The sequence below is a fragment of the Ornithodoros turicata genome, chromosome 5 (assembly GCF_037126465.1).
Source record: "Ornithodoros turicata isolate Travis chromosome 5, ASM3712646v1, whole genome shotgun sequence".
Classification (NCBI taxonomy): domain Eukaryota; kingdom Metazoa; phylum Arthropoda; class Arachnida; order Ixodida; family Argasidae; genus Ornithodoros; species Ornithodoros turicata.
In genome coordinates, this window is record NC_088205.1 from 61363478 (window position 1) to 61387893 (window position 24416).

Below are 24416 nucleotides of genomic sequence, written 5' to 3' on the forward strand. Positions count from 1 at the left end.
AATTCACTTCGGTGTATTAATTTGCACTGCACTGCTTCCAGTTGCTAATGCGAGTTTCAGAGACGACGCTGGCTACAGATACGAATGGAAAAGCCCAGTACGTACGCTAAAACTCATTGATAAAACAAATGTGCAGTTTCGATCCTCGTCCTAATGTTACTCACTCACTGATGCCACGATAGATTCCATGTTCAAAGGATAATCCTATGCATAATGTAAAACCTCACCAGCTCGCTTGCTTCTTAGCCATTTTTTTACTCTTATAATCCTGTCTGCATCAGTTAATAAGGATCAGGTGCGCACCTCCACCCATATTCACTGTTCTTGTAAATAAATCAATAACGTGAAAGTTCAACAGGGAACAGCGTTCCCACGGCGTCTGTTCCACTGGCGTCAATGATCTCTGCTGGCGTGAGGTACGAGTAATTGTCTTGAGAAAAGCTAGTGTTCTATAATGAGATGGTGATTCACACACTACTCACTTCGTTTTCCTGCCCTCCCTTTCCCTTCCCTTTGTGACTAAGTACTACTAAGAGTGACTAAGCACATAACAGTGCCAAGCAGTGAGCGACCTAGCACCATAGCAACAGGTAAACAAAAGATGACATCACAGAGAACTCTAGGAAGAGAGACATGGACACAGGGTTTAGCAGAACAGATTAGCATGACATTCTCAGAAGCAAACAGGTCTTTGGAATAAAAGCCACACCCTTTGATGCACTTTGTCTATAGTTAATAGATAATAACAGATACCGGTATCATATGCTTTTTATAACAAGGGTGTTTTATTACATGCGACTTCAGAAAATAACAGATATATATATATATGGCACAGGCTACAAAACCTGTATACATACACAAGTAAACAGGTCAGAAAACGTAACGCAAACAGAAGAGATACGTGCTGCAGAATTCGAAACATTACATAGAGTATGGTATAGAATACTTAAGTGCAGCTAACTGTACAGGCCCAATACTTTATTTTTTGTAGCATTTTGTTGCTGCATTAATGACACTGATAATCCATCAGTCATGAAAAACAGAACACCCTGTAAAGTATCACTCATTCACAATACAACCACCCAATACATCTGCTGTGCAACATCATCATATTCTTCTGCACTCAAGCACGTTGTGTAAGGAATCCCCAATTTCGGTGTGGTTGGTTCAGACTAGTAGTGTTCCTCAAAATCATGCCTTGTCCAAATAATTAAAGGTACTGCATGGAAAAAGCCATTCTTGTGTCTTTCCCATTCAACCGTTCGACAAATAAAAGATCTCTTTGAGAAACAACAAATTTATAAAGTAAAGCTACAAACTACAAGTTTTTATTACATAAAACTCGAGCAGTCTTTTTGAAAACTACTTTACCTTAGAATATTGCTTCATGCTACTGTAAGTTATATTACAGTGCTTTATATTACAAAGTGTTATATCTTGTACTGTTGGGAGAAGGTTAGCATATTTCATGTACTACTTCTGCAATGAGGGAAAGTTTGTCAAAATTAGAATAGCGCATCAGACAAGTGCATTGTAAGCATCACGTGCATGTGTTTGTTGCATTACTTCATGTAACTGCAACTGCTGGCTCTCGATTACAGGTATGATGTCATGAAAAATATGGAGCAGAAGAACTGCTTCGCAGTATTGCAAGAAAACAGAATTGAAAACTTAATGAAATGGTTATTTCAATGGACAAAGCACGAATCTTATCAGCTTGGAACATTGTCACTCCATTTTGCCAACACATTCAAAGGAGGAATGCTTTTCTGTTGATATCTTTTGAACTCTGTTCAGTTCAGATGGCCATGTGCATGAGGTGTCGAACATTTGGAACATGCATAATTTATGGCAGCTATAGCAGACGGTGCAGCTTGCTGGTAGTACATCGAAGGTGAAATACACATGCAAGAAAGTTGTATTTGCATTCAGTTTTGATTTTTATCTGCCTGAGTTTTCCAACTGATGCATTTGTTTTCCTGTCATGCCACTATGATAAGGAGGCACAAGCGCACAGCTTATCAGCACTTTTGTGCCACAAATGTACATGTCATAAGACAGTGTCCCTGAGATTACACGGTGCTTGAATTTTGCTGTTACAGTAAGACTAGCGACATGTGTAGTAAATCCATATAGTCAATTAGTAATAATTCAGCAGTCTAGGTAAGTGTACATTTTATCTGCTGCGAGAAGTAAGATAACAGCAAGTAGTATGAATATCAACTTCAAATGCTGCAACTGAACATAACCAATCACTGAAGTATATGAGGATGATCCAATTTCTGCTGTGAAACATTCGCATAACTAGTCAGCAATGCATTGCATTACAGTAGCAATGACAGTGATTCTGCGTAACTGAAATATGATCACAGGCAGTAGCACAGTTGGGCAAAGTGGAACGGGAACCGGTCTCACTCCAGACATTTCCCTTCCCCAAATTGAAATTTTGTCTGATTATACTTGTGGACATGAAAAATGGTATAGCCAACTGGGTAACATAGTCAATCTGGTAGTGGCGGTAGTCCACTTGTTCAAAAGAAAGATTCTCTGTCTTGCTCTCAATTACAACTGTCACAGATCCCCCTCTGGTTACACAATACCTACGCAGCAGACAGTGCAGTATCTTGTACACTTGGCAGATTAGTTCTTCATCCTAGATCAGAGTTGGAATGCTCAACACACAGAATTACAAGAGCTCGTGCGTGATTCTAAAAAAAAGAGTGAGCTGGAACAGGAACAAGATCCTTCGAAGTAGCACGTACACTGTAAATGAGTTCATATAACTATAATATCTCGCTATAAAATTAACCAAAGCCATTATACTACGTTGCTGTATAATATGGGCCTTTCAAGTGTGTATGCACACATTCTGTGGAACTAGACAACTCTTCTGTGTGTGTCATTCCTGTAGCTGCATCAAAGCTGGGTTTGGAGATCATAATACACAAATATGACTGGCAACATGGTGCCATATCTGCAGGCCATAGGGAAGCTGTTGCTGTTCTGCCCGTGGTTCTGCAAGAAACAAGATGAGGGACTAGAAGGCAACACAGGGCTAAATAGCTCTTATTAAGATAAAAGCTTTCATGGAGAAACGAACAGTTTGCATTCTTATTGTAGGCATCACGATTTAGGAAGTGGGCTTCACCTTATGCCTGCAAACGTTAGGCGAAGCCTGCTTTACAGTAATGTCAGTGTTGGTGGACTGCGCATACGTTTTTGTCTAAAGAGTCCCGTGAGTGTGCATTTCGTTCCTGAAACTTGCGAGCGTTAGGTGAAGCCCACTCTACGTTACTGTCAATGTTGCCAGATTGCAGGTACGATTTTGTGTGCAGGACTGTGTTTTCAGTGTCTTTTTCGTAACATCGACGAAAGTAAACGTGAATACAGTGAGTCCAAAATGACAACCTATAGTCACCTCGGAAGTGGTTCATTTCGTGGTCTTAACGGTTTGCGATTTTGGATGATGGCACGCTTGAGGAATATTTTGCGGTACGTGTTTGTTGCTCTTTGCACCCTGGAGCTCTCATGAGAGTTTACCTTCGTGGCAATGTGGTGGGACCCATACAGTCCTATACAGAACTCAAAGCTGCATGTGGAACTGACATTGAGCAGTTTGCAGTGTTGAGTGTTTCATTCAGTGTTTCCAGGTGTGTTAAAAAGTTAGAACGCTCCAATAAACTGTATGCATTAAGGCACTTAAAATTCATGAATCTTATTTGCTGCAACTTCCAATGTCATCACTACCAATGTTTTGCAGGACTTTAGCCTAGAAAAAAAAGAAAGAAACAATGGAGGTCACAAAATTCACAAAAATTATACTTTTGCAGTATACAGTTTGCTCATTACCATCCCAGACACTACAAATTAATGTTTAGGCACTCAGAAATACGTACTCGGTTCCTTTCGTCCAAGTGGCATTAACCAAGTGCCCACAAAGGAAACCTCTCACCGGGCCTTGCTCTTGCTGTTGTCGGGGTATAGTTCTCGTATGGGCACAAGACTCAGCAGCATGAGGTGTCGGCTGTAAGCTTTCGTCTGGCGGAACTGGTTGTCCGTTCCATGCAGACGGTCCAGAACGCCTAGCACTCCATAGTTCTGCGTGAATCTGAGAAAAAGAAACAACTACATATAGTACTTCCAATTCAGAGAACAAGGCTCATGGATGAAGGATTCGAGCAGCCATAGAATCCATCTTGATAATAAAAAGTCAAAACACTTAGTTCATGCTTCTGAGAGACATAATTTCTCCCTAAAGACCGTCCGAATAAAACTGCTTCAATTCTGAAATATCCTACATTGTGGAAAGCACTGGCGAAAATCCACTTTATTCCTAAGGTCTAACGAACAGAGTAGTTTGAGGAAACTGTCTATGCATATTTGCTTTAGTGCAGGAACATGGGACAAAGCATGATGGCAAATTTCTGCCAGTGTTGCACTCTCTCTGCACACATTCATTCTCAGTTGTGAGGGAGCATATCAATATCCTTGTCGCTGCCGTCGTCACCCAAGTCTTCCGCCTGTCTGAAGTGAAGTACGTGCACATAAGCACCGCCTACGCGTGCGCTGTTCTCCTACGTATCTGCCGTGTCGGCAAATCCATTGGTGAAGCAGTAAGAAATATCTGGCTGTGAAGCACACTGTTCTGCAGTGCTTCTGGCTATCGAGAGACGGTAGGTTCAAAAATCTAAACAAGCTCAGGGTGAAATGCGCACGAAAAATGTAGCTGTTCTATTACGAAATGGTCAGAAATACTGAAAGCGGAAATACATTGGTTCAACGAGGCATTTGAGGAAGCCACTAGTTTTGTCCAAAAAATTGGGGAGTCCAAATTTTTGGAGTCTAGAATATCAGTCGGTGACTGCATTTATACTAGAATGACTACTCACTTGAGATGATGGTAGTCATGAGCCTCAGGCGAGGGGAAAAATGGGAAGTGGAATCCAGAGTGGGCATTCAGGGTGGACAAGATGGCAAGGGTGAACCACAGCCATGCAGTAGCAGGATGGGAACCCATGGTTATGACACCCAACATTGGTGGAAGGAGGTTGGAGAACACATGTTCTACTGGGTGGCAGTAGACGGCTGTGATGGCAATGGGCGAGGTCCACTCGTGGTGCCTTTTGTGGATGTGCTTATAGATACGAGGATGATGTAGCAACCTGTATATTACAGAAAAACTATTATCTGCGCTGCTTGCTATGAAATACAGTATTACTGCACATTCCTTGGCATGCTGGATTTCGCAAGGTGGACCAGATTTTCGAAATCACACCTCTGGTCGGAAACGCAGGTTTTTCTGGTGGGCTGATCATCTTCGTTTTATTCCACCATGTCTAGGAATGCGCAGTAATATGGTAAACATATTGCTGTTTGTAAAAGAACTTCCTTAGAGCAGCGGAAAATCCTAGGTCCCGACCTAGCAACACGCGGAACCACTGAGTGCTGGAATAAAGCCTAGATGTGAGATGCATTGAATGGAATATGCACATTGACAACAAAAATAGAATGTTTCCAAGATGAACCGATTGTAGGTGATGGACTATATTCAGATCTGCACTGTTTTGTTTTTTACCCCGAGTCGTTTCACACTTTGGTGCCGTGTGGAAGTGTTGTGTCCTGTAACATGACACCACAGCATGGTGAGAGCACGAGGGTCATCCAATTGGATAGTGCCATAGTCAGAGGGGTACAAATCCCCCCCCCCCCCCGAAAAAAAAGAAATCGTACCTTAGGAGTATCGTATCGTATCGTATCGTATCGTATCGTATTGTATCATTTGGGAGAGAGAGAACGAGGGTGACATCCTCTCCCCCCATGTAAAGTTCCTGTACAACCCCTCCCGAAATATTTTTCTGGCTACAGTACTGCAATTCGAACCCAAATTGTGTGTGCATTAAATATACCAGATTCAGCTGTAAGATTACAAATTCGTGAAAGTTAGGCTCCTTAAAATATTACAGCAATTTGTGACGAGACACCTAGTCAATACAGTAAAACCCGCATGATGATACACCTCGTAGAACGATTGTTTTTACTTTCACCGTCAAAACATACATTGTCTCTATAGAGAACGGACCCGGACATAAATATAAAGTTTGCCGTTCTGAGTACTCGTACAGCGATACCTGACGCCTTCACGCTGATGGACCAGGGGCGGGTTCCTGGCAGCGCGTGTGCACCGCAGCATCGTAGCCGAGTACATGCTTTTGCAATGAGCGGCACTACGATGCTACGGTGCTCACGCTCTGCCAGGAACCCGCCCCAGTTTTGGCAGGGCGTTGCACCCTTCCACGAATTGTAGGACACTGTGGGAACGGAATGTCATGAGGATGTACCGTAATTTCACGGGTATTAGCCGCGGCTTATGCGCGATTTTTTTTTCTCATGGGCGCTGTGCGGCTTATCCACCGGTGCAGCTTATCTGATGACCTTTTTTTTTTTTTTCAGGTATTTTCCCCATACACTGATTTTAACGAAAGGGTCGACGGCGTCTCTGGAATAGCACTGCCCTGCTGATGCACGAACAGTGCCTAACAGGGATGGGTCCACATTCGAGTAGATTGCCCCCATGCAGCTTTAACGAAAGTGGTGACAGTGATTCATGCCTTCTGGAAGACCACTGACCCATCAATACATGAAAAGCGCCCAACAAGGGCACAATCCGATTTTGGTAGAACTCTAGAACTGACCTCCTTTGTTGTACACTATGCCGACCCTGGAGTATGGACCACAGGGTTTATGGCATTACTCTATGGTCTCCTTTGTCGCACATAGGAGTCGTCTCGTATTGCCCGCAGGTTATCTGCGAGTGCGGCTTATATGCGTGAAAGTACGGTACCTTTAGTCATCGCACCCTTTCGGTACGGAAGTCTTACACGGGAATTCAAGGCTCCCTTCGAAGACTGTCAGTAGTACTCTGGTGACCGACTGTTCGCGACATTTCTGCTCCCGCTTCCTGCTTTGACGCACTATCGGTACCTCGGTCAATGATGGCGTCCCAGCCGAAGAAACGGAAAGCAATAGACCCGGATGTCAAGCGAGCGATCATCGAGGATCATCACCGCGGAACAAGGGTGGCGTTCAACGCGCGAAAGTACGGCCTATCGCAGTTGACAGTGTCAACAATCACTGAGGAGAAACTGCAAAAAGCAGCAGCCGGTGACAGCACAAGTACGAAGCGCAAAAGGATTCGAGAGCATGCATATGAAAAAGTTGAAGACGTGCTTTACATGCAGTTTGTTGACGCATGCAGCCGCAACATCCCAATGCTCATTGCAGAAGCCAAGAATTTTGACTTTTTTCGTGACAAAGAGGGCTTCCATCCCTGCGAAGGTTGGCTTCAGCGTTTTAAGGACAGCTACAGAATATCGTGCAGAAAGGCTGAAGGTTAAAGTGCCTCTATAGACAGTTCCCGGAAGGTGGCATGGTTAGAGGAGCACCTTTAAGACATCTTTCACAGGTATGAAGAAAAGGGCATCTATAGCAGTGATGAAACGGGACTGTTTTATCGAATGTTACCTTCGGGAACTTATGCCTTTAAGGGGGAAGACTGTGTGCGGGTGGAAAGCGACTGTGCGTGTGTGTTTCCTTGTGCGAACATGGATGATAGCGGGTGCAGAAAACCTTTTGTCATCTGAAAATCAAAGAAGCCACGTGGCGTTACAAATCCTGCAGCCTTCCCTGTGCGATGCCGCAACAACTAGAAAGCGTGGATGACCCACTCACTCTTCAAGCAGTGGCTCGAGGGGTTTTCATCACTGAGAAGAAAACGCGAAGAAAACCAAGAGAAGTGCTGTCGACGCTTGACGACGGCGCACCAGGTTGACGTGAATCTAACATCAGCAGAACTTCTTTTTCTGTCGCCAAACACAACTTCTGGCCTCCAACCTATGAACATGGGCGTGATTGCCAACGGACAGCGTGTCATCGACAGAATGATTTTCAATACAGTCAAACTCCTTTACAACGAAACTCGAGAGACCACAAAAAAAAATTTGTTGTAAAGGAAAATTTCGTTAGAGAGGATGTGTATCGTATCACTGCAGTAGAAAATCGTAGTTTTATGTAGTACTGCAGTAACACACTGAGAAAGCAGTATACTGTTGAAAAACGGCTTGGTTCCTACCTGAAGCGCAAAATTTCGAAGCGTGCAGCTTCTCATTTGCGTTTAAATAAGAAAAGTACATCTGCAGCACGGCAATTAAACCAGGAGTGAGATGAGATAGATGCTCGTGTATTTGAACATTCAATTCACAATTCTTGGATATTTTCTCCACCTCCTTACAACTAAGTTTGTTAGCACACGAGCAGCGAAGGGCTGCACCCATCGTTTCCGCAGGACGTCTATTTACTATTGTGGTTCGGAGTTTCGGTTTCGGTATCGCAGTAAATAAAGGCGTACAACGAACGAGTGGTCTTTCTATGTCAGAGTTATATTACGGTGGTAATGCTGCTCCTTCAAGAAATCATGAACCCCTCTTGATCGTACTTCAAGGTCGGCGTGAAAAAATCTCGCAGCTTTTTTTTTTACCAGTGATGTCATTGTACTCTGTGAACAGTACACATGAAGACTGTCTAAGTTCCTGAATTGTGCGTCGGGCCCATCAGGACAGGAAGAAAGTGGTGAATTTTGTAGACCATCTGTATAGCTTAGACTGCTGTTACCCTTGGTGCTTGATGTCTCTCTTCGTCGTCGCTTTCAATCCTGTCCACTCGCTTCTCCGTCTGTACTTACGCGCAAATGTGCACGTCTGTGAGTAATGGTCGCAAGTAGGTTTTTTGTGATGGGGTCAATACACCCTGGGAAGTGGCGACCCACATTCGCGACTTCGAATGCGCTATCCCGCGTGTGTTAACCTCGAACCTCGAGAAAGGGGGAAAATTGAGTCTCCTAGAAGGATGGAGTGCGTCGTACAGCGCCAGAGAACGGCGTTCATCGTTCGGCAGCACAATTTCTTTGTAAGAGTTTAACATATGCGGTGGAAAAGACCAGAAAAATCACTTCGCCATTCTGGTATGTTCGCTGTAAAGAAATATGTTGTAAATGTTGTAAATTACATTGGTCCTATGGGGGTTTAGAAAGACCACACAAAAAATTCATTGCGTTTTTTTTTTTTTAAGGTATTTGTTTTAAAGGAGTATGACTGTATTGACAGGAGTAGGGCACAGGAGGAAGATAAAGTCCCCGACTTGAAAGTATCGCGGCTGATGGCAGCGCAGTTTCAGTACGAGGTGTGCAATGAGGTGCGCCAGACCAAGATATGGAACTGCTTTTTGAAAGGAGGTTTCACTCCACGGACTCCCGAAAGCTGCACTCCTGACTTCAGCACAGCTGTCGATATAGATGTCGATATAAATATGACACAGAGTCCGTTCACCACAAGGCTCAACGTCCGTGGGAGTTGGTCGGTGATTCGAACTTGGTCGATCAAGACATGTCGCTGGATGACTATGTGAGCATCGACAACAATGTCCTGGTGACCGAGCACTTGACGGAAGACACGATTTTCCATGGGTCTCGAGCAGGTGGCATGGACACAACGGCAGATGAAGAGGAAGGCACTTTGGCACCGACAGGATGCGCAAGTGCGCTTCATGCTATTGCCGTTCTCAAGAATTTTATCATGGAGCGCGGGCTGCCTGTTCATTACGTCACCCAACATCGAGGCAGTTGAACGTGACATTGTGCGTAAACAACGGCAACCAAAAGCAATCAAAGCTAATGAGCTAAGTTCAATAAAATATTGCTATTTTCGTCCTCGTTCATAGCATCCTTCGTTAGCGTCGCTCGTGGGATAACACGCAGCGTGTGACCTCAGTAGGATGGCGCTGACCGAAGTCAGTCCTCCTGTAGCGATATTCCTCGCATAATGATTAAAATTAGTGATTACCGCCGATACTGTTATATACACGGGTTTGGCTGTATGTAGAATAGTCCAGTATGTTTGAAAACACATAAACAAAGGACGTATACCATAAAATTGTACACAATGATCAACATTGACGTGTTATTTACACCTGCATAGCATGTGTGCATTTTACATGTGGAGTGTGTCATTCTTGATGGAAAAGGAATTCTTGAGGAAAAGGCAAGAATGCTCACCTGTGAGAGTAATAGAAGCCAACTTCTTCAATGAGGATGTGTACTGTAAGCTCGAAGATAACCCAGTGGAAGGTTGGCAGTTCACGACCACTGTCGTAGCCCCGCCAGCAAAGCAGGGAGTGGGCTAAGATGCCAAACGGGAGGCCCACAACTATTTGATTGAACAGAACCTGACCCACCACATGCAACACCTTGCTGTATTCCACCTGGGCAAATTATAAAATCATCAACTAGGAAATCACATCAAAGAAAGAACAAAACAGGAAAAAAAGTTTAGCACGTTATTGTTATGGGTTCCAACATATAACCGAAAAATACCATTCTAGTTGTAGTTACTACCGTATTTTCCAGTGTATAACATACAGCCCCCCAAATTACCAAGATCTGTAAAATGTCTGATGTATAATGTGCGTCGATAAAGTGCACCATGCAGTGAAGGTGCCGGCGCTAACAGTGCACAGAAACTGTAAATTCTTCATCACCATTACTGTCCACAGTAATCAAAGCCCATGCGTCAAGTGTAAGCATTTTGTATTTGACCTATGGCGGAAGCAATGTTTACTCAAAGCCATCTAGGTTCATTCAGACACACTTGGTAGACCTTTCAGTAGACCTGGTGTCGAAGAAAACTTCTGTCTCCTCACCGCTCTCTGTCTCACATTCCTTCTCAACAGCCTTCCGGAACAAGTTCAGCATCACAGACGCCTCGAATTCACCCCGTGGCTTCTTGAATGCACTTCACTACTTCGGCATACCCGTTGCTTTACTTTGCTGCTCGTGCTCACTGTCTACTATCCATTTTTTGCCACATTTCCCATGCAAAAATCACACTTACATGAACAATTTACACTGATGTCAAACTACTGGACCAAGCCACAAGGCTTGCAAGCTTGCACGGCGCTTCCAGGAAAAATCCGGTAGAAAATGCACATTGCCTCTTCAGGACACCTTTTACAATGTATGATGTGTGCGTTACACACTGGAAAATACTGTGCTTTTATGTTCACTGCACCACACAGACAGTTAGTACTACGTTAGTCTTGCGTTGTTGAAAGGTAAACCAACTTAAGTTAGAAATAGTTCTACCATGCAATTCTGAATAGCAAAGGTCACCATACAGCCTCCAGACGTTTACAACAGGGTCCTACTAATAAAAAAACACTATAAGAATGTCCCTGTCAAACATCTCAGTCCCCCCCCCCTGTCCCCTACTCCTTCCTGCTGTCCTCTCTCCATCTGTCCACATCTGTACATTGCTCATATGAACAGCTGCTTTGCAGTGCTAACGCAGAATTTTAAAAAATAAAATAGAAATAAAAACATCTCAGCGCAGCTGTGAATGTTAACTCAAAGCAATTGTTTCAAGGCCAGATGTCCCCAACAAGACGGGAACAGAGCTTAAAGGAGCATAGAAGGGCTCGAAACAAAACAAAGAATAAGTCAGAAGGAGTAGAAATTGGAATTACAAGTCCCAGGGATACGTATTTACACAAAAAGCGCATGTAGAGGATATGTTGTTCCCCTGCTTGACTCCTGATCGGCGCCGACAGAATGTCCCGGGGAGGCAATATGTGCTGGGGAGCTTCTCAAGCCGTGGCCTTCACTCCAGGACGTTGCCGATAGAACTGACACTTGTGCCGTAGCGTACAGCAGTAGAGGTGGGCAGTCATTCTCCACATGTCGCCGAGCAGGTTCCAGTGAAGAGCTAAGTGAACTCGAGGTCGTATGCACGACAGTACCGCAACCAGTACATGAGCGTAAGCGCTAAACTAGAGTCACTAAATAAGCTGCGCTTCAGAGTATCGACACTGAGTTCCAAGAGCGAGCATGCGCCATCTTGTTTCCGCGGCTCGATAGCCACACGTATGCGCACTTCAGAGCGCACGATGCTATCTACCGTGCGCAGGTAAAATGTTCCTTTCTCTTGAAAGCATCAAGGTTGACGGCCTGGAGCTCACGTCGACATCCTCAGGACGCTCTGGTGGACAATACATGGATTATCGCACAACAATCATTGCACGCTTCTCTATCCCACGGCGAGCATTATGTTTGCCGTCGTTGATCCTCAACTGGGGATGGTACCAGTATGGTGCGGAAACAAGATGTCGCTCCTGCTCTCCCATGGACCTCAGTGTCGATACTCTGAAGCTATAAGATTATTTAGTGACTCTACGCTGAACGAGGGTTGTCGCCAGCGAAGTGCTGGAGAGGATCATCGCGAAGCATGTGGAGGCTGGAAACAGAGCTCGCTGTGGTATCCCTGGGAGTCCCCGGTGCCCACTGTCTGCCAGTGGGTGGTTGTCTGCTGGATTTGCCAAGATGGGAACGAATGGGGAAGGCCAGGTGGGAAGGTATCGCGGGCTGGGTTCCTGGACCACTAGTGTAGGAGATGCGTGTGGTGCGATCGACAGCGGCATACCGGGTGACTCCCAGTGACTCCAGGGTGACCCCGGGTGACTTGACTTTTGTCGGATAAAAATGGAATCGGAATCGGAAATAGGAAGAAGAAAAAAAACGAAACTTTAATACGTAAGACAAACGTCTGACATTGCCAAAGGTGTAGCGTCGAATGCCTCCGACGGAACTCTCTGTTTTTCCCGGCCGTCTCGGCCGTCTCGGGTATCGTGCCCTCCTCGCTCTCGTGCGCGCGTACTTTGACCGCTGCGCTAACACGCTAACACGGCCCCGGTGTAAAACATTGCGTCCTCGCAATCTTCGCCGGTGACGTAATCCAATAGCCATCGAGGTGGGCATCTCCTGCGTTTGTGGCTTCCAACGGGAGCTCTGAGCGGTACTTCCGAGGAAGCGGGTTCTGCTATATCAGGGGTCAGGGCTGATGGATCCTCGTCAGGTTGGCTGTCCGAGGGAAACTCGTCAAATATCTCGCTGAGGTCGTAGTCATGCTCCATGTGATGAGGTTCGCGGTAGGCTTTGATTTGCATGGCAGTGGCGATTTTCTTTTCAGTTTGCCCATTCGGCAACGAGCGTTCAATCGTGTAAGCGTTGTCCTCGTCATTCGTGATTGTGTAGGGTCCCTCATAGAGACTTCCAAGCTTGCCGTTTCTCATTCCGTTGGAGAAGAGGATCTTGTCTCCTATCTTGTATATTGGTGTCCGGTGTCGAGAGTCGAAACTCTTTTTCATGGCTTGTAAATACTTTGTGAGGCTGACGTGTGCGTCATTACTCGCATCTTCAATGTCGATGGCTAGATTGTCGGGGCTGACATGAAGTGCGTTGTCGATGTGCCGTCGGGGTGAGTAATTAAAGAGCAGCTGGAATGGCGATGTTCTTAGTCCTGCATGGTCGGTGACGTTCACTTGGAATGTTGAGCGTTTGAGATAGGCGCTCCCAGTGATCGATGTCACCGTCGATGTTTTTCCGGAGTACTGGCAAGATTTTGCCGTTGGCTCTTTCTACAAGCCCATTAGTCTCAGGTGCGTAAGGTATTGTGGTCCGTCGTTCAATATATCGGTCGGCGAAATATCGTGTTGCTGCTGCAGATATAAGCACCTTGTCGTTGTCTGTGATGACCACTCGAGGTGTTCCGTACGTATCAATAATGTCCTCCTCAAAGAATGTGAGGAAATGCTCAGTGGATTTGCTGGGAACAGCGCGTGTTACAATGAACCGCGTGGTGAGGTCAACAGCTGTAATGAAATATTTGTTCGGATCCTCTGTGTTTATTGGACCAACGTGATCAATAGCGAGGTGGTCAAATGGTGTCGTAGGTGGTCAAATGGTGTCGTAGGTGGTGCTCGGGGTTGCAATGTGCGCGTTTGTACACCGGGCACGTGGTTATATTCCTGGCACTTCGGGCATCCCTTCACGTATGCGTGTGTATCTTGCGACATTGTCTTCCAGTAGTACCTTCGCTGAATTTTTGAAAGTGTTTGTGGAGCATCGCTGTGGCCATCTTTGTCGTGGTAGCATTTGAGGACAGCGTGCTTGAGTGATCGTGGTATGACGGTGCGCATTATGCCAGGTGTCTCATTTGGAGAGATTGACATAAGAGTGCCGTTTACAAGGGAGTAGTGTTCCTTCGCTGCGGATGGACAGTCAGTTTCGAGGTCGTCTATGATAGGTTTAAGTGCTGGATCCTGCCTTTGTGCGTCGTTGAGGCGAGAGTCCGCTGCACGGAGAACTAGGAGATTGTGAACTTCGTCGGGTATTCTTGACAACGTGTCGGCAACGGTATTTTGCTTGCCGGGTGTGTGTCGGATGGTGAAGTTGTACTCCATCAGGTCGAGCATAAGCCGTGCGAGGCGTCTGTGTGGCGTCTGTTTCGTCATGATATGTGTAAAGGCCCAGTTGTCGGTGAAAACATCGAAGTGAGTCAGTCCTTGAAGGTAGCAGTGGAACTTGTCAGTCACAGCCCAGTGCAATGCGATTGCTTCAAGTTCAGTTGAATGCTTGTTTTCGTCCGATATGGGAACCTTCTTGCTTGCGTATTCTACAATACGGGCAACTTTACCCTCTCGCTGAACCAAAACAGCTCCAAAAGCTTGGTGTGATGCGTCAACATGGACTTCTGTGGGAAGCTCAAGATTGAAGGTTGCAAGTATGGGCGCTTGCATCAGACATTGTTTGAGCGTGGTCATTGCGGTTTCGCAGGCGCTAGTCCATACGAACTGTGCGTCCTTCTTTGTTAAGTCGGTAAGAGGACGGGCAATCTTCGAATAATCCTTGATGTACTTTCTATAGTACGATGTTAGTCCCAGGAACGACCGAAGTTCCGTCTTGTTACGTGGTGTAGGGTACCTTTCGATCGCTTCTGTGCGTTGAGGATCGATAGAAAGTCCCTCGGGTGAAACAATCAGACCCAAAAATGGAATGGCGGAACTCATAAAGATGCACTTGGTAAAGTCAGTTCGCAGTCCAAGTTCACAAAGAGTGTGCAGCGTTTCGGAGACAAGCTCAATGTGGTGATCAACGTTATCAGTGAAAATGCAGATGTCGTCAATGTAAACTTCAACATGTCCCGTGCTCGTAAGGTGTCTTAAGCCGTCATTCATGACACTCTGCATCGTTGCTGGCGCATTACATAGTCCGAAAAGCATACGGTTGGGCTCGTAATGTCCATTCTCGGTTACGAATGCAGCCTTTGACTTATCGGATTCCTTGAGCAGAATGTTGAGGAAAGCCTTCTTGATATCCAGTTTTGTCATATAACGAGATCCTGCTATCTTGCGGAGTACAGTTTCAACGCGGGGCATGGGGTATGCATGCTTCACAGTCTTTGCGTTGAGATACCTGTAGTCAACACAGAGGCGTTTGGGTGTGGACACGTGGTGTGGTTGGTCGACTACGATGACCGGCGATGCATATGGTGATCGTGACGGCCTTATGATGCCTTTGAGAAGCCAATTGGCAGTCTCTTCCTTGATGAATTTCCGGTTGACCTCTGAGGTAGAATAAGGTTGCATGCGTACCGGTTTGTCATCAAGAAGATCAATGGTGTGTTCGACGTGTGGGCAAAGTCCAAGTTCCGTACTCGGTTGCGTAAACGCTTCCAAGTTCGTTAGCAATGCGTTCTTTAGCCTCTCAAGCTCCTCTGCGGTTACGTTTTGTGAGCCCTGGAGACAGGATATTTTGCTGGCTATATCATCTTTTGATGGAAGACTTGGAATGGGTCTGTCGCGAGCTTGCCCTGTGTCGTTTTCCATGATCAGTTTTGTGAATCCCCCGATGTTGATGCCTGTATCGGTGCCTGTATCAGTGCCTGTATCGGTGGTGTGGCTGATGCTTGCAGTCTTGGGGTCGCTCAGTGGCGGAGTAGCAGAGAGCTGAGACGATTCGGACTCTACAAGCTCAACAGCAGGCGAGTGATTTGCGGTTTCTGGTGTGCCGATATCTGCGGGTTTCGGTTTCGGAATCCATTCGAGAGTGTGTACGTTTCCGTGAAAGCGCTCAATATAATCAAAAGGAACTGCGCGTCGCCAGTCCAAGCCGACAATAAGGGGGTAGTTCAAACTGTCGACGACTCGAAGTTCGACGGTAGCTGTTGCCGATCCAATTGACACGGTCCCTTGGGCCAGGCCGACAGGGCTGTTGATACCACCAAAGGGTCCCTTTAACGTGACGGTCTTGTTAGGGATGACGTCAATTTTGTGGAGCTTTGCGATGTCGTGAGATAGCAGTGTTGCAGCAGAGCCTGGGTCCCATAGTGCTAAGACATCTATGCCATTTATACTGGCTGGAACAAGTATAATGCCATGCGCAGGTGCATGATAAGAGGACACAACGTTATTGATTGCGTTTTCAGTGAGAGGCGGTGTTTGTCTTTGGAACTGGCCGTCACGGCTCCGACGACGTTGCTGAGCTTCGGCCTTTTCCTCTTCTGTACGCGTGTCAGGGAGAGAACAGTCCTTTGCGCGGTGTCCGACATTGAAGCACCTTGCACACATGTCTGGTGGAACAGTTGCAGGTTTAGCCTTCCTTTGTATTTCGGGTGGTTGGCTTCGCATGCCGTCAGAAGGTTTCTGGTCCCGAACTCCTTCTTGGTCATTTCTGCTTGTTGTGAACGTCTTCGCTGTTCGTTGTTTGGAGTGGTCGGTGGAGGGAGTTTTGTGCACTGTGTCCGTAGACTGGCGATCAATTTCCCGAGCGTACTGTACCAGGTCGTTTACAGAACCTTGCCGGAGCGTGTAAAAGGCAGAGAGCATAGGTTTGTGCCTTGGTTCGAGAACACCGTCGATAATCCAGTCCACTATGTCAGCGTCAGAAAGTTGGTACTTTCCTTTCTTGATCCGTTGTAATCGGGCGTAAAGGTAATCCACAAGGGGTTCCTTCTCGCGTTGGCGTCGTAGGTTGACGTGGTTCACCCACTGGCGAAACAAAAAGGGAATATCAAATTCTTTTTGGCGAGCGGTGATCCAGTCATTCCATTGTGTTAGCTTAGTGCCCTCGGTTTTATGCCATTCCAATGCGCGTCCTCGAAGTCTTGATATAGCAGAGCTGAGCGTGGCGTTGTCGCTCCATCCGGACCTCTCTCGTAAGGACTGCACAGCGGAATGCCAGTCTTTGAAACAGTCGGCGTCGTTCCCGTAGTAGAGTGGTAGCGTAGACGTCAAGTCTGGCATCGTAGTTACCTGCAGTGCGGTTGCGTGTTGCTGTTCGAGAAGTTTGGTGATCGAGCTCAATGCAGTTGCCAGCATGTTGATGACGGTGGGGTCGCTAGGGCTAGCGTTGGGTGTGGCCCCAAAAGGTTCCAGAAGAGGCGGTGTCGTAGTGGAGGTAGCAGTTGTAGCGGTGGTAGCGATGTTGGCAGTGGCCGATGCGGTTTTCCTCGTCGCCATGTCGGATAAAAATGGAATCGGAATCGGAAATAGGAAGAAGAAAAAAAACGAAACTTTAATACGTAAGACAAACGTCTGACATTGCCAAAGGTGTAGCGTCGAATGCCTCCGACGGAACTCTCTGTTTTTCCCGCCCGTCTCGGCCGTCTCGGGTATCGTGCCCTCCTCGCTCTCGTGCGCGCGTACTTTGACCGCTGCGCTAACACGCTAACACTTTACAACACGCCGGAGGAGCTGGGGGATATTGCCACCACTGCACACACTCTCATAAACAAATTTTCTCAGGAGATACGTGCTTCCCGAAGAGGAATATTTTGCGCAACAGTTGCTGAAGGCAGTATGTTAATATCATACACAGCAAAAAAAAAGAAAATGAAAACACATGTTCAATGTGCCTTTCATGCTCCTCTAGGCTACTTCTAGAGCAATGTAAGTTCAGTATTTCATGGTGAAGGGCACTGAGAGACACGGTCAAACAAGGACGGACGAAAACTTCTCAATGGGTCAGAAGAGGGTATCAATGGGTATTTCATCGAGGAAGTACTCATAAAGCCCTATGAAAACAACAGGCAATACTTTTTTTAATCACTATGAAATCACGTGTGCTGAAATGCACAATGTAATAATACCGCATGAAATATACCTACGGGATATGGGGCTGCATCCTGTATCTTGTAACGTAGAAGAAAAGATGGTCTTCCAGTCAGGTCGACTATTGTGTACAGACCCCCTACTACCCAATAGACCAAAAAGGCTACCACAAAGGTACCTGCAAAACATAATAAGAGATGTTGTAGATTACATGTTTGTCATCCATCTTGCAAGCTTTGCATCTCTTAGCATAATTAGAAGAATGATTCATGAATCCACTTCTTTAAAAAGTTCATTGGACAAAACAGGCACCACAAATTATGCGTAATCCAGCCTGTGCCTGTGTTGTGCCTACGTCTGGCCGTCCTCCGCAAGGGAAAGCTGTGCCTAAATGCATCTTGTACATAAATTCACTCATATCAGGACTGCAAGCAATATTACCAAAGTACCCCTCAGTGCCCGTTATTCTGAATTACAATGCAATGTGATATAGTTCTGTGTCAGTACCATGTAGAGAGAGGATATATATGTAAATAGGATAATAGAGCATAATATACAAGGGTGAGAGTATCAAGATTGGTACGGCAACAACAGGCCCATGAGGTTGTCACAGGAAGGGTGCCATGAAGGCCTGTCAAGTGACAGAAGGTGACGGTGGGGTGATAATGCTTCAGCCTTTTTAGTGAACTCGGGGATGGCTGTACTCTTGTTTGCTGGAGAAGAAGGCCAGTACGAATATGAGCGAGGTCAAATGATGTAGGCTGTGATCCTGAACTGCTAGCAACATGTGGATGCACAGAGCAGCACACGGTGGGTTACTACTTCTCATGTGCCACTGGTGGTAGCAGCAGTGTTTCCAAGTGCAAGGGTGTGTGTAACATTATTGCCATGACCATGCTGGTATGACCACGGCATACCACGATCAATGTGTTGCATGAGAGGCCAGTGTGTTGCAAACTTGCTATGATAAGTCTGTTGGTGGAATCAAGCAACTATTCTTTCTCCTAAGGTCTTCCACGATGATCGATAGGGAGCCGTGCATATTGAAATTCAGTACTATGATGGAGCAGGACTGAATTGCTCGACTGACAATGCATCCTTGTCTGGATGCAACGATGATCTAGAGGGCAAGATGTGCAGGGGAGCTTCTGAACTTGCGGACTCAGTTAAGGAAGATGCCAATATGCCTGAGCTGAAGGTGCACATGGTGCACAGTGGAGCGCATCTCTGTCCTCCACTGGCCACATTAAATGAATGATTTGATCTTAACGACTATGTTGTGAGGCAGGAGCTGAGGCAAGCCCGCATGTCCAAGGTGAAAAATGCTTGCAAGTGGAATCACTTAAAGGTGGTTCAATAAAACAATTTCCCTCTTGAAAAACCTGTGAAAGTGGTTTTCGAGAAAGAAATTATTTGAATCATCACTTTTTTCACATCACATCATCAAAACATTTTTCATCTGGGATAGAAAGTGGGAACAGCACATTTTTATGAAAATTATTTTTGTGCTACACTTACCGTACACCCCCATGGCAAACTTATCCCCGCCAAAAATATTCTCCACCTTGTCCCATTGGCCCTGCCAGAAGTCTCCAGATGCACCCCAGAAACGCTGCAGATGCCTACGAAATGGAAAACACAGCACTGCAATATCATGGTCGCTGACATGAAATGTGCTTTCCCGATGCGTGGACCACATTGTTATCATTTCACAAGGTAGATTTCTATAACTTTCTCCTATGACCAAACAATTGCACACTATGAGACAGTCCTTGCCCCAGCGATCTTGTGCACACAAGGAGATATGCGTTCAGAGCTAGCTGAGAAGGAATGTAATATGATACAGCTCAGATTCCAATGAAAACAATGAGCAAGCGCGTGAATCAAGAGTTTCTTTCTTCTCACGAAAACAAGCCTTGTGCAATAAAGTAGGTGTACCCCAGTGGAGTATTATTCATTTATTTACAAACAAGTGTACTTTGCTCCGAAGATATTACAGGGGAGAGGGTGCCAGTTCACAAAAAAGACTGAGAGAACACAATTGTAAATGTAACGCAAAGTAAACATGAACCCAATAGCATTTCTGAGAGAGACTCAAACAAAAGAGGTTCAAAGTTTCACCCACCCTGACTTAGCTTACAAGTGCAAGAATATTCAGAGCGTGTCGTAGTCGTTTGTGTCTATCCTCATGTGCTTCACGTTGCTTCGACATGTTTTTGAGTTCATTTATTATCATTGTCTCGAATATGAAGGGAACAACTGAAGTGCACTTTGAGCTGAGAAATAGTGTTTTAGTTTTCCAATGTAACTCGATTTGTTAGTGTCTTTCAGATGGTCATATAGGGCCTTCCATGTTTCAGCTTAATAATGAGCTCATGTAAACTACTCCACATACATACACAAGATCAGTCGAATTATGTTGTCGACAGCTATCGGTACCTGTTGCATGTGACTCATACTTAACCGAATTTTATCAGCCACAATGCAAACTTTTTGCTGTCACATTTTATGTGAGAACAAGCACCTCACAGTCAAAGTTGTGCACATTCCTGAACAAGTACAAAGAAAGACTAGTGAAAAGTAGTAGCATTGCCTAATTGAGATTATGTGCATGATGGGTTGAGAATTTTATTTACAGTGCCCTCAGGGTAACATCAGCCTTGGGATCTATCTAAGAATTGGTACAGATCACACCACTACGCACGAAAAGCAAAATTATGACAGGCTCATATCACTATGGCACATTTACATGCCACGTTGCATGCAGTCTGCAGTTTTGTCTGCAAATCCTCTGTTGCTGCCAGCTCTAATTTGAACAAGGAAAGACAGGACGTGTTTCGTGTGGGCAGCATTCTATCGCATTCTTTTGTGTAGCTGTACAAGCTTTCTCCTGACACCGTGTGTGTCCCTGCCTTGTTCCGTGAATATCAAGGCCATCTGATTCCCGTGCCAAAGACCTTTTAATAGAGTCGTCTTACCCACCATAAGCATGCTAGCCCCATAAATGAGGGTTCATTCGAAAAGTAACAGACAAGAAGACCCTCTTGCATTTGATTGGAGGCTAGGACACAGCAGAGTTTTTTTCTCCTTCCTTTCTCAAAATGCTGAAGTTGACATCTAGCTATTAAATGTCTTTTCTTGCGTTCCTGTTTAGAGAGACAGACTGGAGCTGCTGCCGGATTAAAAGCGCTAAAATCAGACAAGGACAACACACACGGAAGGTGAGCCGATTTTAGCATTTTTAATCCGGTATGCAGTACCAACAGGCCCAATTCCATGTTTTGAGTGGAGCTGCTGGCTGACTTTCAGTTTCACAGTGATGCGAGTAGTATGTGCTAACTATCACACCATGGCAGACGTTACCAAGGTTGCACACCTCGAGATAAAGGTGATTGAAGCAAATGTTTAGAGATACGGTAAAACTACTGCGACCACATTCGTTGGACCCCCGAGGCGGGACTTTTGAAGGCGGGGGAGGCTTGATGACAGCCAACAGATCAAATACAGTTTACTTCACCTATACCCAATTTTGTTACCTGTAAATGATTTCAAGTTGTGTTCCTTTTATTATTGTTACTTTTTTCCATTTTATGCACTGCCTAGCAGACACATCAATATATGCTGACCAGAATGTATTCTGCATATAATGTGTCTTCAAACTTGTAGATATGGACAGACAATCTTTTCCCAACTCGCTGACCTTGCACTTCCATTTCGTCATTATCGGCAGCCCTGTGACGACCGATCGTTATATCGAGACCATGCACCCATTGAGGGCGCTTGATGAACAAAGAGTGCGCAGGCGATCTTTGCTTTCTGTAGCTCTTGGAATGGCTTGTTAGTCAACACATCATAATGTTCCATTGGCTAGATCGTGGCAAGACGCGAGCCAGGACAGGGCCACATGGAAGTCGAAAACCCTCGTTTAGCTGCACCTTTTTTCCACTCGGGTTCATTCTGAGGGAAAAGTGGGACAAAACGGTGTCCAACCGTCAGGCTCGTGGGACAGTGGGATCACAACCATAAAATCCGGACCTGTCCCGCCTTTTTCCAGCACCTCAGAATTTACCGACAGTGACATCACGCCGACGAAAGCACTGGCCAGAAAGTTCCATCATAAATTGCTATTTGAATGGAAAGAAAGAAACCACGATGTACGCTTTTCCTCTCCCTCTCATTCTCAAGAAGCCTGACACTGCGGAGAGGCCTCGGATTGGTATCTTCAAACGATCTGCTGCGATTATTGGACAAGTTGTTTGCAGAGACCAATCATAGCTCAACTTGTCGAAGGTGTCCATGATTTCTCTGTATCAGTGAACGTTCGATTTATCCAGGGCCTTTGACAAAGTGTCAGATGACAAGCTGTTAGATAAGATGGAACATGTGATTCCATCAGAAGAGATACTTAAAGGGTTCTGTTGTTATCTCACAGATAGGAAACGTACAGATAGGGAATGTGCATGTGAATGGCTATGACTTTCTAGTCGAAGGGGTGACATCTGACGTCAGGTATATGTATTGAGACTTCTTTTGTTTCTAATCTTTATCAATGATATCTCTAAGGTATTTTCTGCTCAATGTCGATTGTTTGCAGATGAGAGCATATTGTACTGCGGTATCAAAACTGCGCTGTGACGCCCGGGTCCGAGATCTTGCCCTCCCCCTGAAAAATTGCCTAGCTGTGGTCTGCCTTATGGTCTGCCTAATGGTCTAGCTGCCTTATGCTCATGTTTCCACTATTCAGATTTCATATTTCCCAAAACCATGTTGGCAGTCTTCCGCCAATTCCTCAACTTCTATCCCCAAAGTCACCCATCAAGCCACTCTCTTGGGGCATCTTTTTTCATGCATAGTTCAATAAGTATCTACAGTTGCACCTTTCGTGGTGATTGTGGAAACAAACTGCACCACTACTACTGTTTTTGAGTGACATTGCTTACCTGCAGCATATAACAATTAGATTCACAGTAATAGTTTGTCTAAGGCAGCAGTGGAGGGACCTAACAGAAAGCTGAAGTGTTGTCGGGGTCACATGAAAGACAGCGGATATGGAACATGCCCCCTGACTGCTTGTTGGCTGAGACAACGGGGGCTGAAATGATTGCTGGACGTTTGATGCGGCATTGTTGGCGGGTTACAGGGATACTACAGCAAAAAACATGACTTTTTTCTGACTTTGACTGTCACAACATGCAAAAAATTTGCAATAGGTACAAAAACAGCCTCTCTCAATACCAACTACTTACCATGTAAGTGTGTTCCTAAAGGCAACCGACACAACAATAGCAGTGCCCAGTATGAAAATAAAGCTCTTGATTGAAGAGACCAATTGTGCTCTTGCATTCTGCTGGTCTTGTGAGGCAGACGACATTTCGCCTTCAGTCTCTTTGCCAGATGACTGATCATCGCTTTGTGTCTCCACTGAAAGCCACAGAAACAACAAAAAGTCACTTCATTATTATACCTATGCGACACTGAGTACAGACAGGCATGAAAATCAGCATCTCGATGCTGCATCTTGCATCTCCCTGCAAAATTTTCTGAGATGTGTTTCACTAACATACGTCAAGAAAGAAAATGAAGGAGAAAGAGTAAAGAAAGCCCTAGGAAGCTACTAACGTCAAGACAAACATCAAAGGGAGTGTACGTAATGCGTGAAAAAAAAAATTATAACAGCGCCCTGGTAATGCAATTCGTCATAAAGAAGCAGATTCGGGGACATGAATTGTGTAATCGTGCATCGCATATAACGAAGGACACAGGTTAGACCTACAGCTGCATTTTCTTCCAGAAACCAGTGACAACGTGCAGATCCTGCAACTGCAGCGTGCATATGCCCTTTATTGTCAACAAAACGCAACCACTTTACCTGCAGATACCGTAAACCAAAAACACAACAAAGACCGTTTTCTGGGTTATCGATTTCATACCACCAATGTAACTGCAAAAGCAGACTTTGCTCACCTTCTTCGTTTGACTTTCCGTACATTGCGTAGGTTGTCACGAGTTTGAAGCTCAAACATTCAAACACCACACAGTAACAAGAAAGGCGCACCGACACACAACACACAGTGCTCAGACCAGCTGCGATTGTGTTGCGCAAATCATATGACGCTGATGCATCGGCGCATCGGTACGCGGCGCGGGGATATGCGCGTCGCTCGGGCGATGGATGCGGATGGATATGCGACGACGGGCGAATATTGCGGATATTTTATCACAAGCGCCATCTGCCCTCGGAGATTCGGCACATTGATTGACGTCTACCATTTCAGATAGTTGAAAATCAACGAATGAAACAAGTATCCACAACACCGCACAAAAGCGAAATGTGAAAGCATAGCAAATCGGTGGCCTTCGTTTTGATAACAAAACACCGCAGAAGCTTTCACCGAGTGCTTTCAAGCCATGGAGGAAAGAATGCT

At 45.5% G+C, this 24416-nt stretch overlaps 1 protein-coding gene across 1 annotated transcript; it reads right to left on the reverse strand.

Moving 5' to 3' along the window:
- Positions 1-763: 763 nt before the first annotated feature.
- LOC135394541 (fatty acid hydroxylase domain-containing protein 2-like) lies at positions 764-24179 on the reverse strand. Its single transcript, XM_064625327.1, has 8 exons — positions 23956-24179; positions 23238-23412; positions 19510-19613; positions 18048-18169; positions 10106-10311; positions 4890-5162; positions 3897-4108; positions 764-3015 (listed from the first exon to the last, which is right to left on the reverse strand). Exons 1-7 carry the CDS (start codon positions 23978-23980, stop codon positions 3949-3951), a joined length of 1065 nt encoding a protein of 354 aa, XP_064481397.1. The 5' UTR covers positions 23981-24179; the 3' UTR covers positions 764-3015; positions 3897-3948.
- Between the last annotated feature and the right edge of the window lie 237 nt (positions 24180-24416).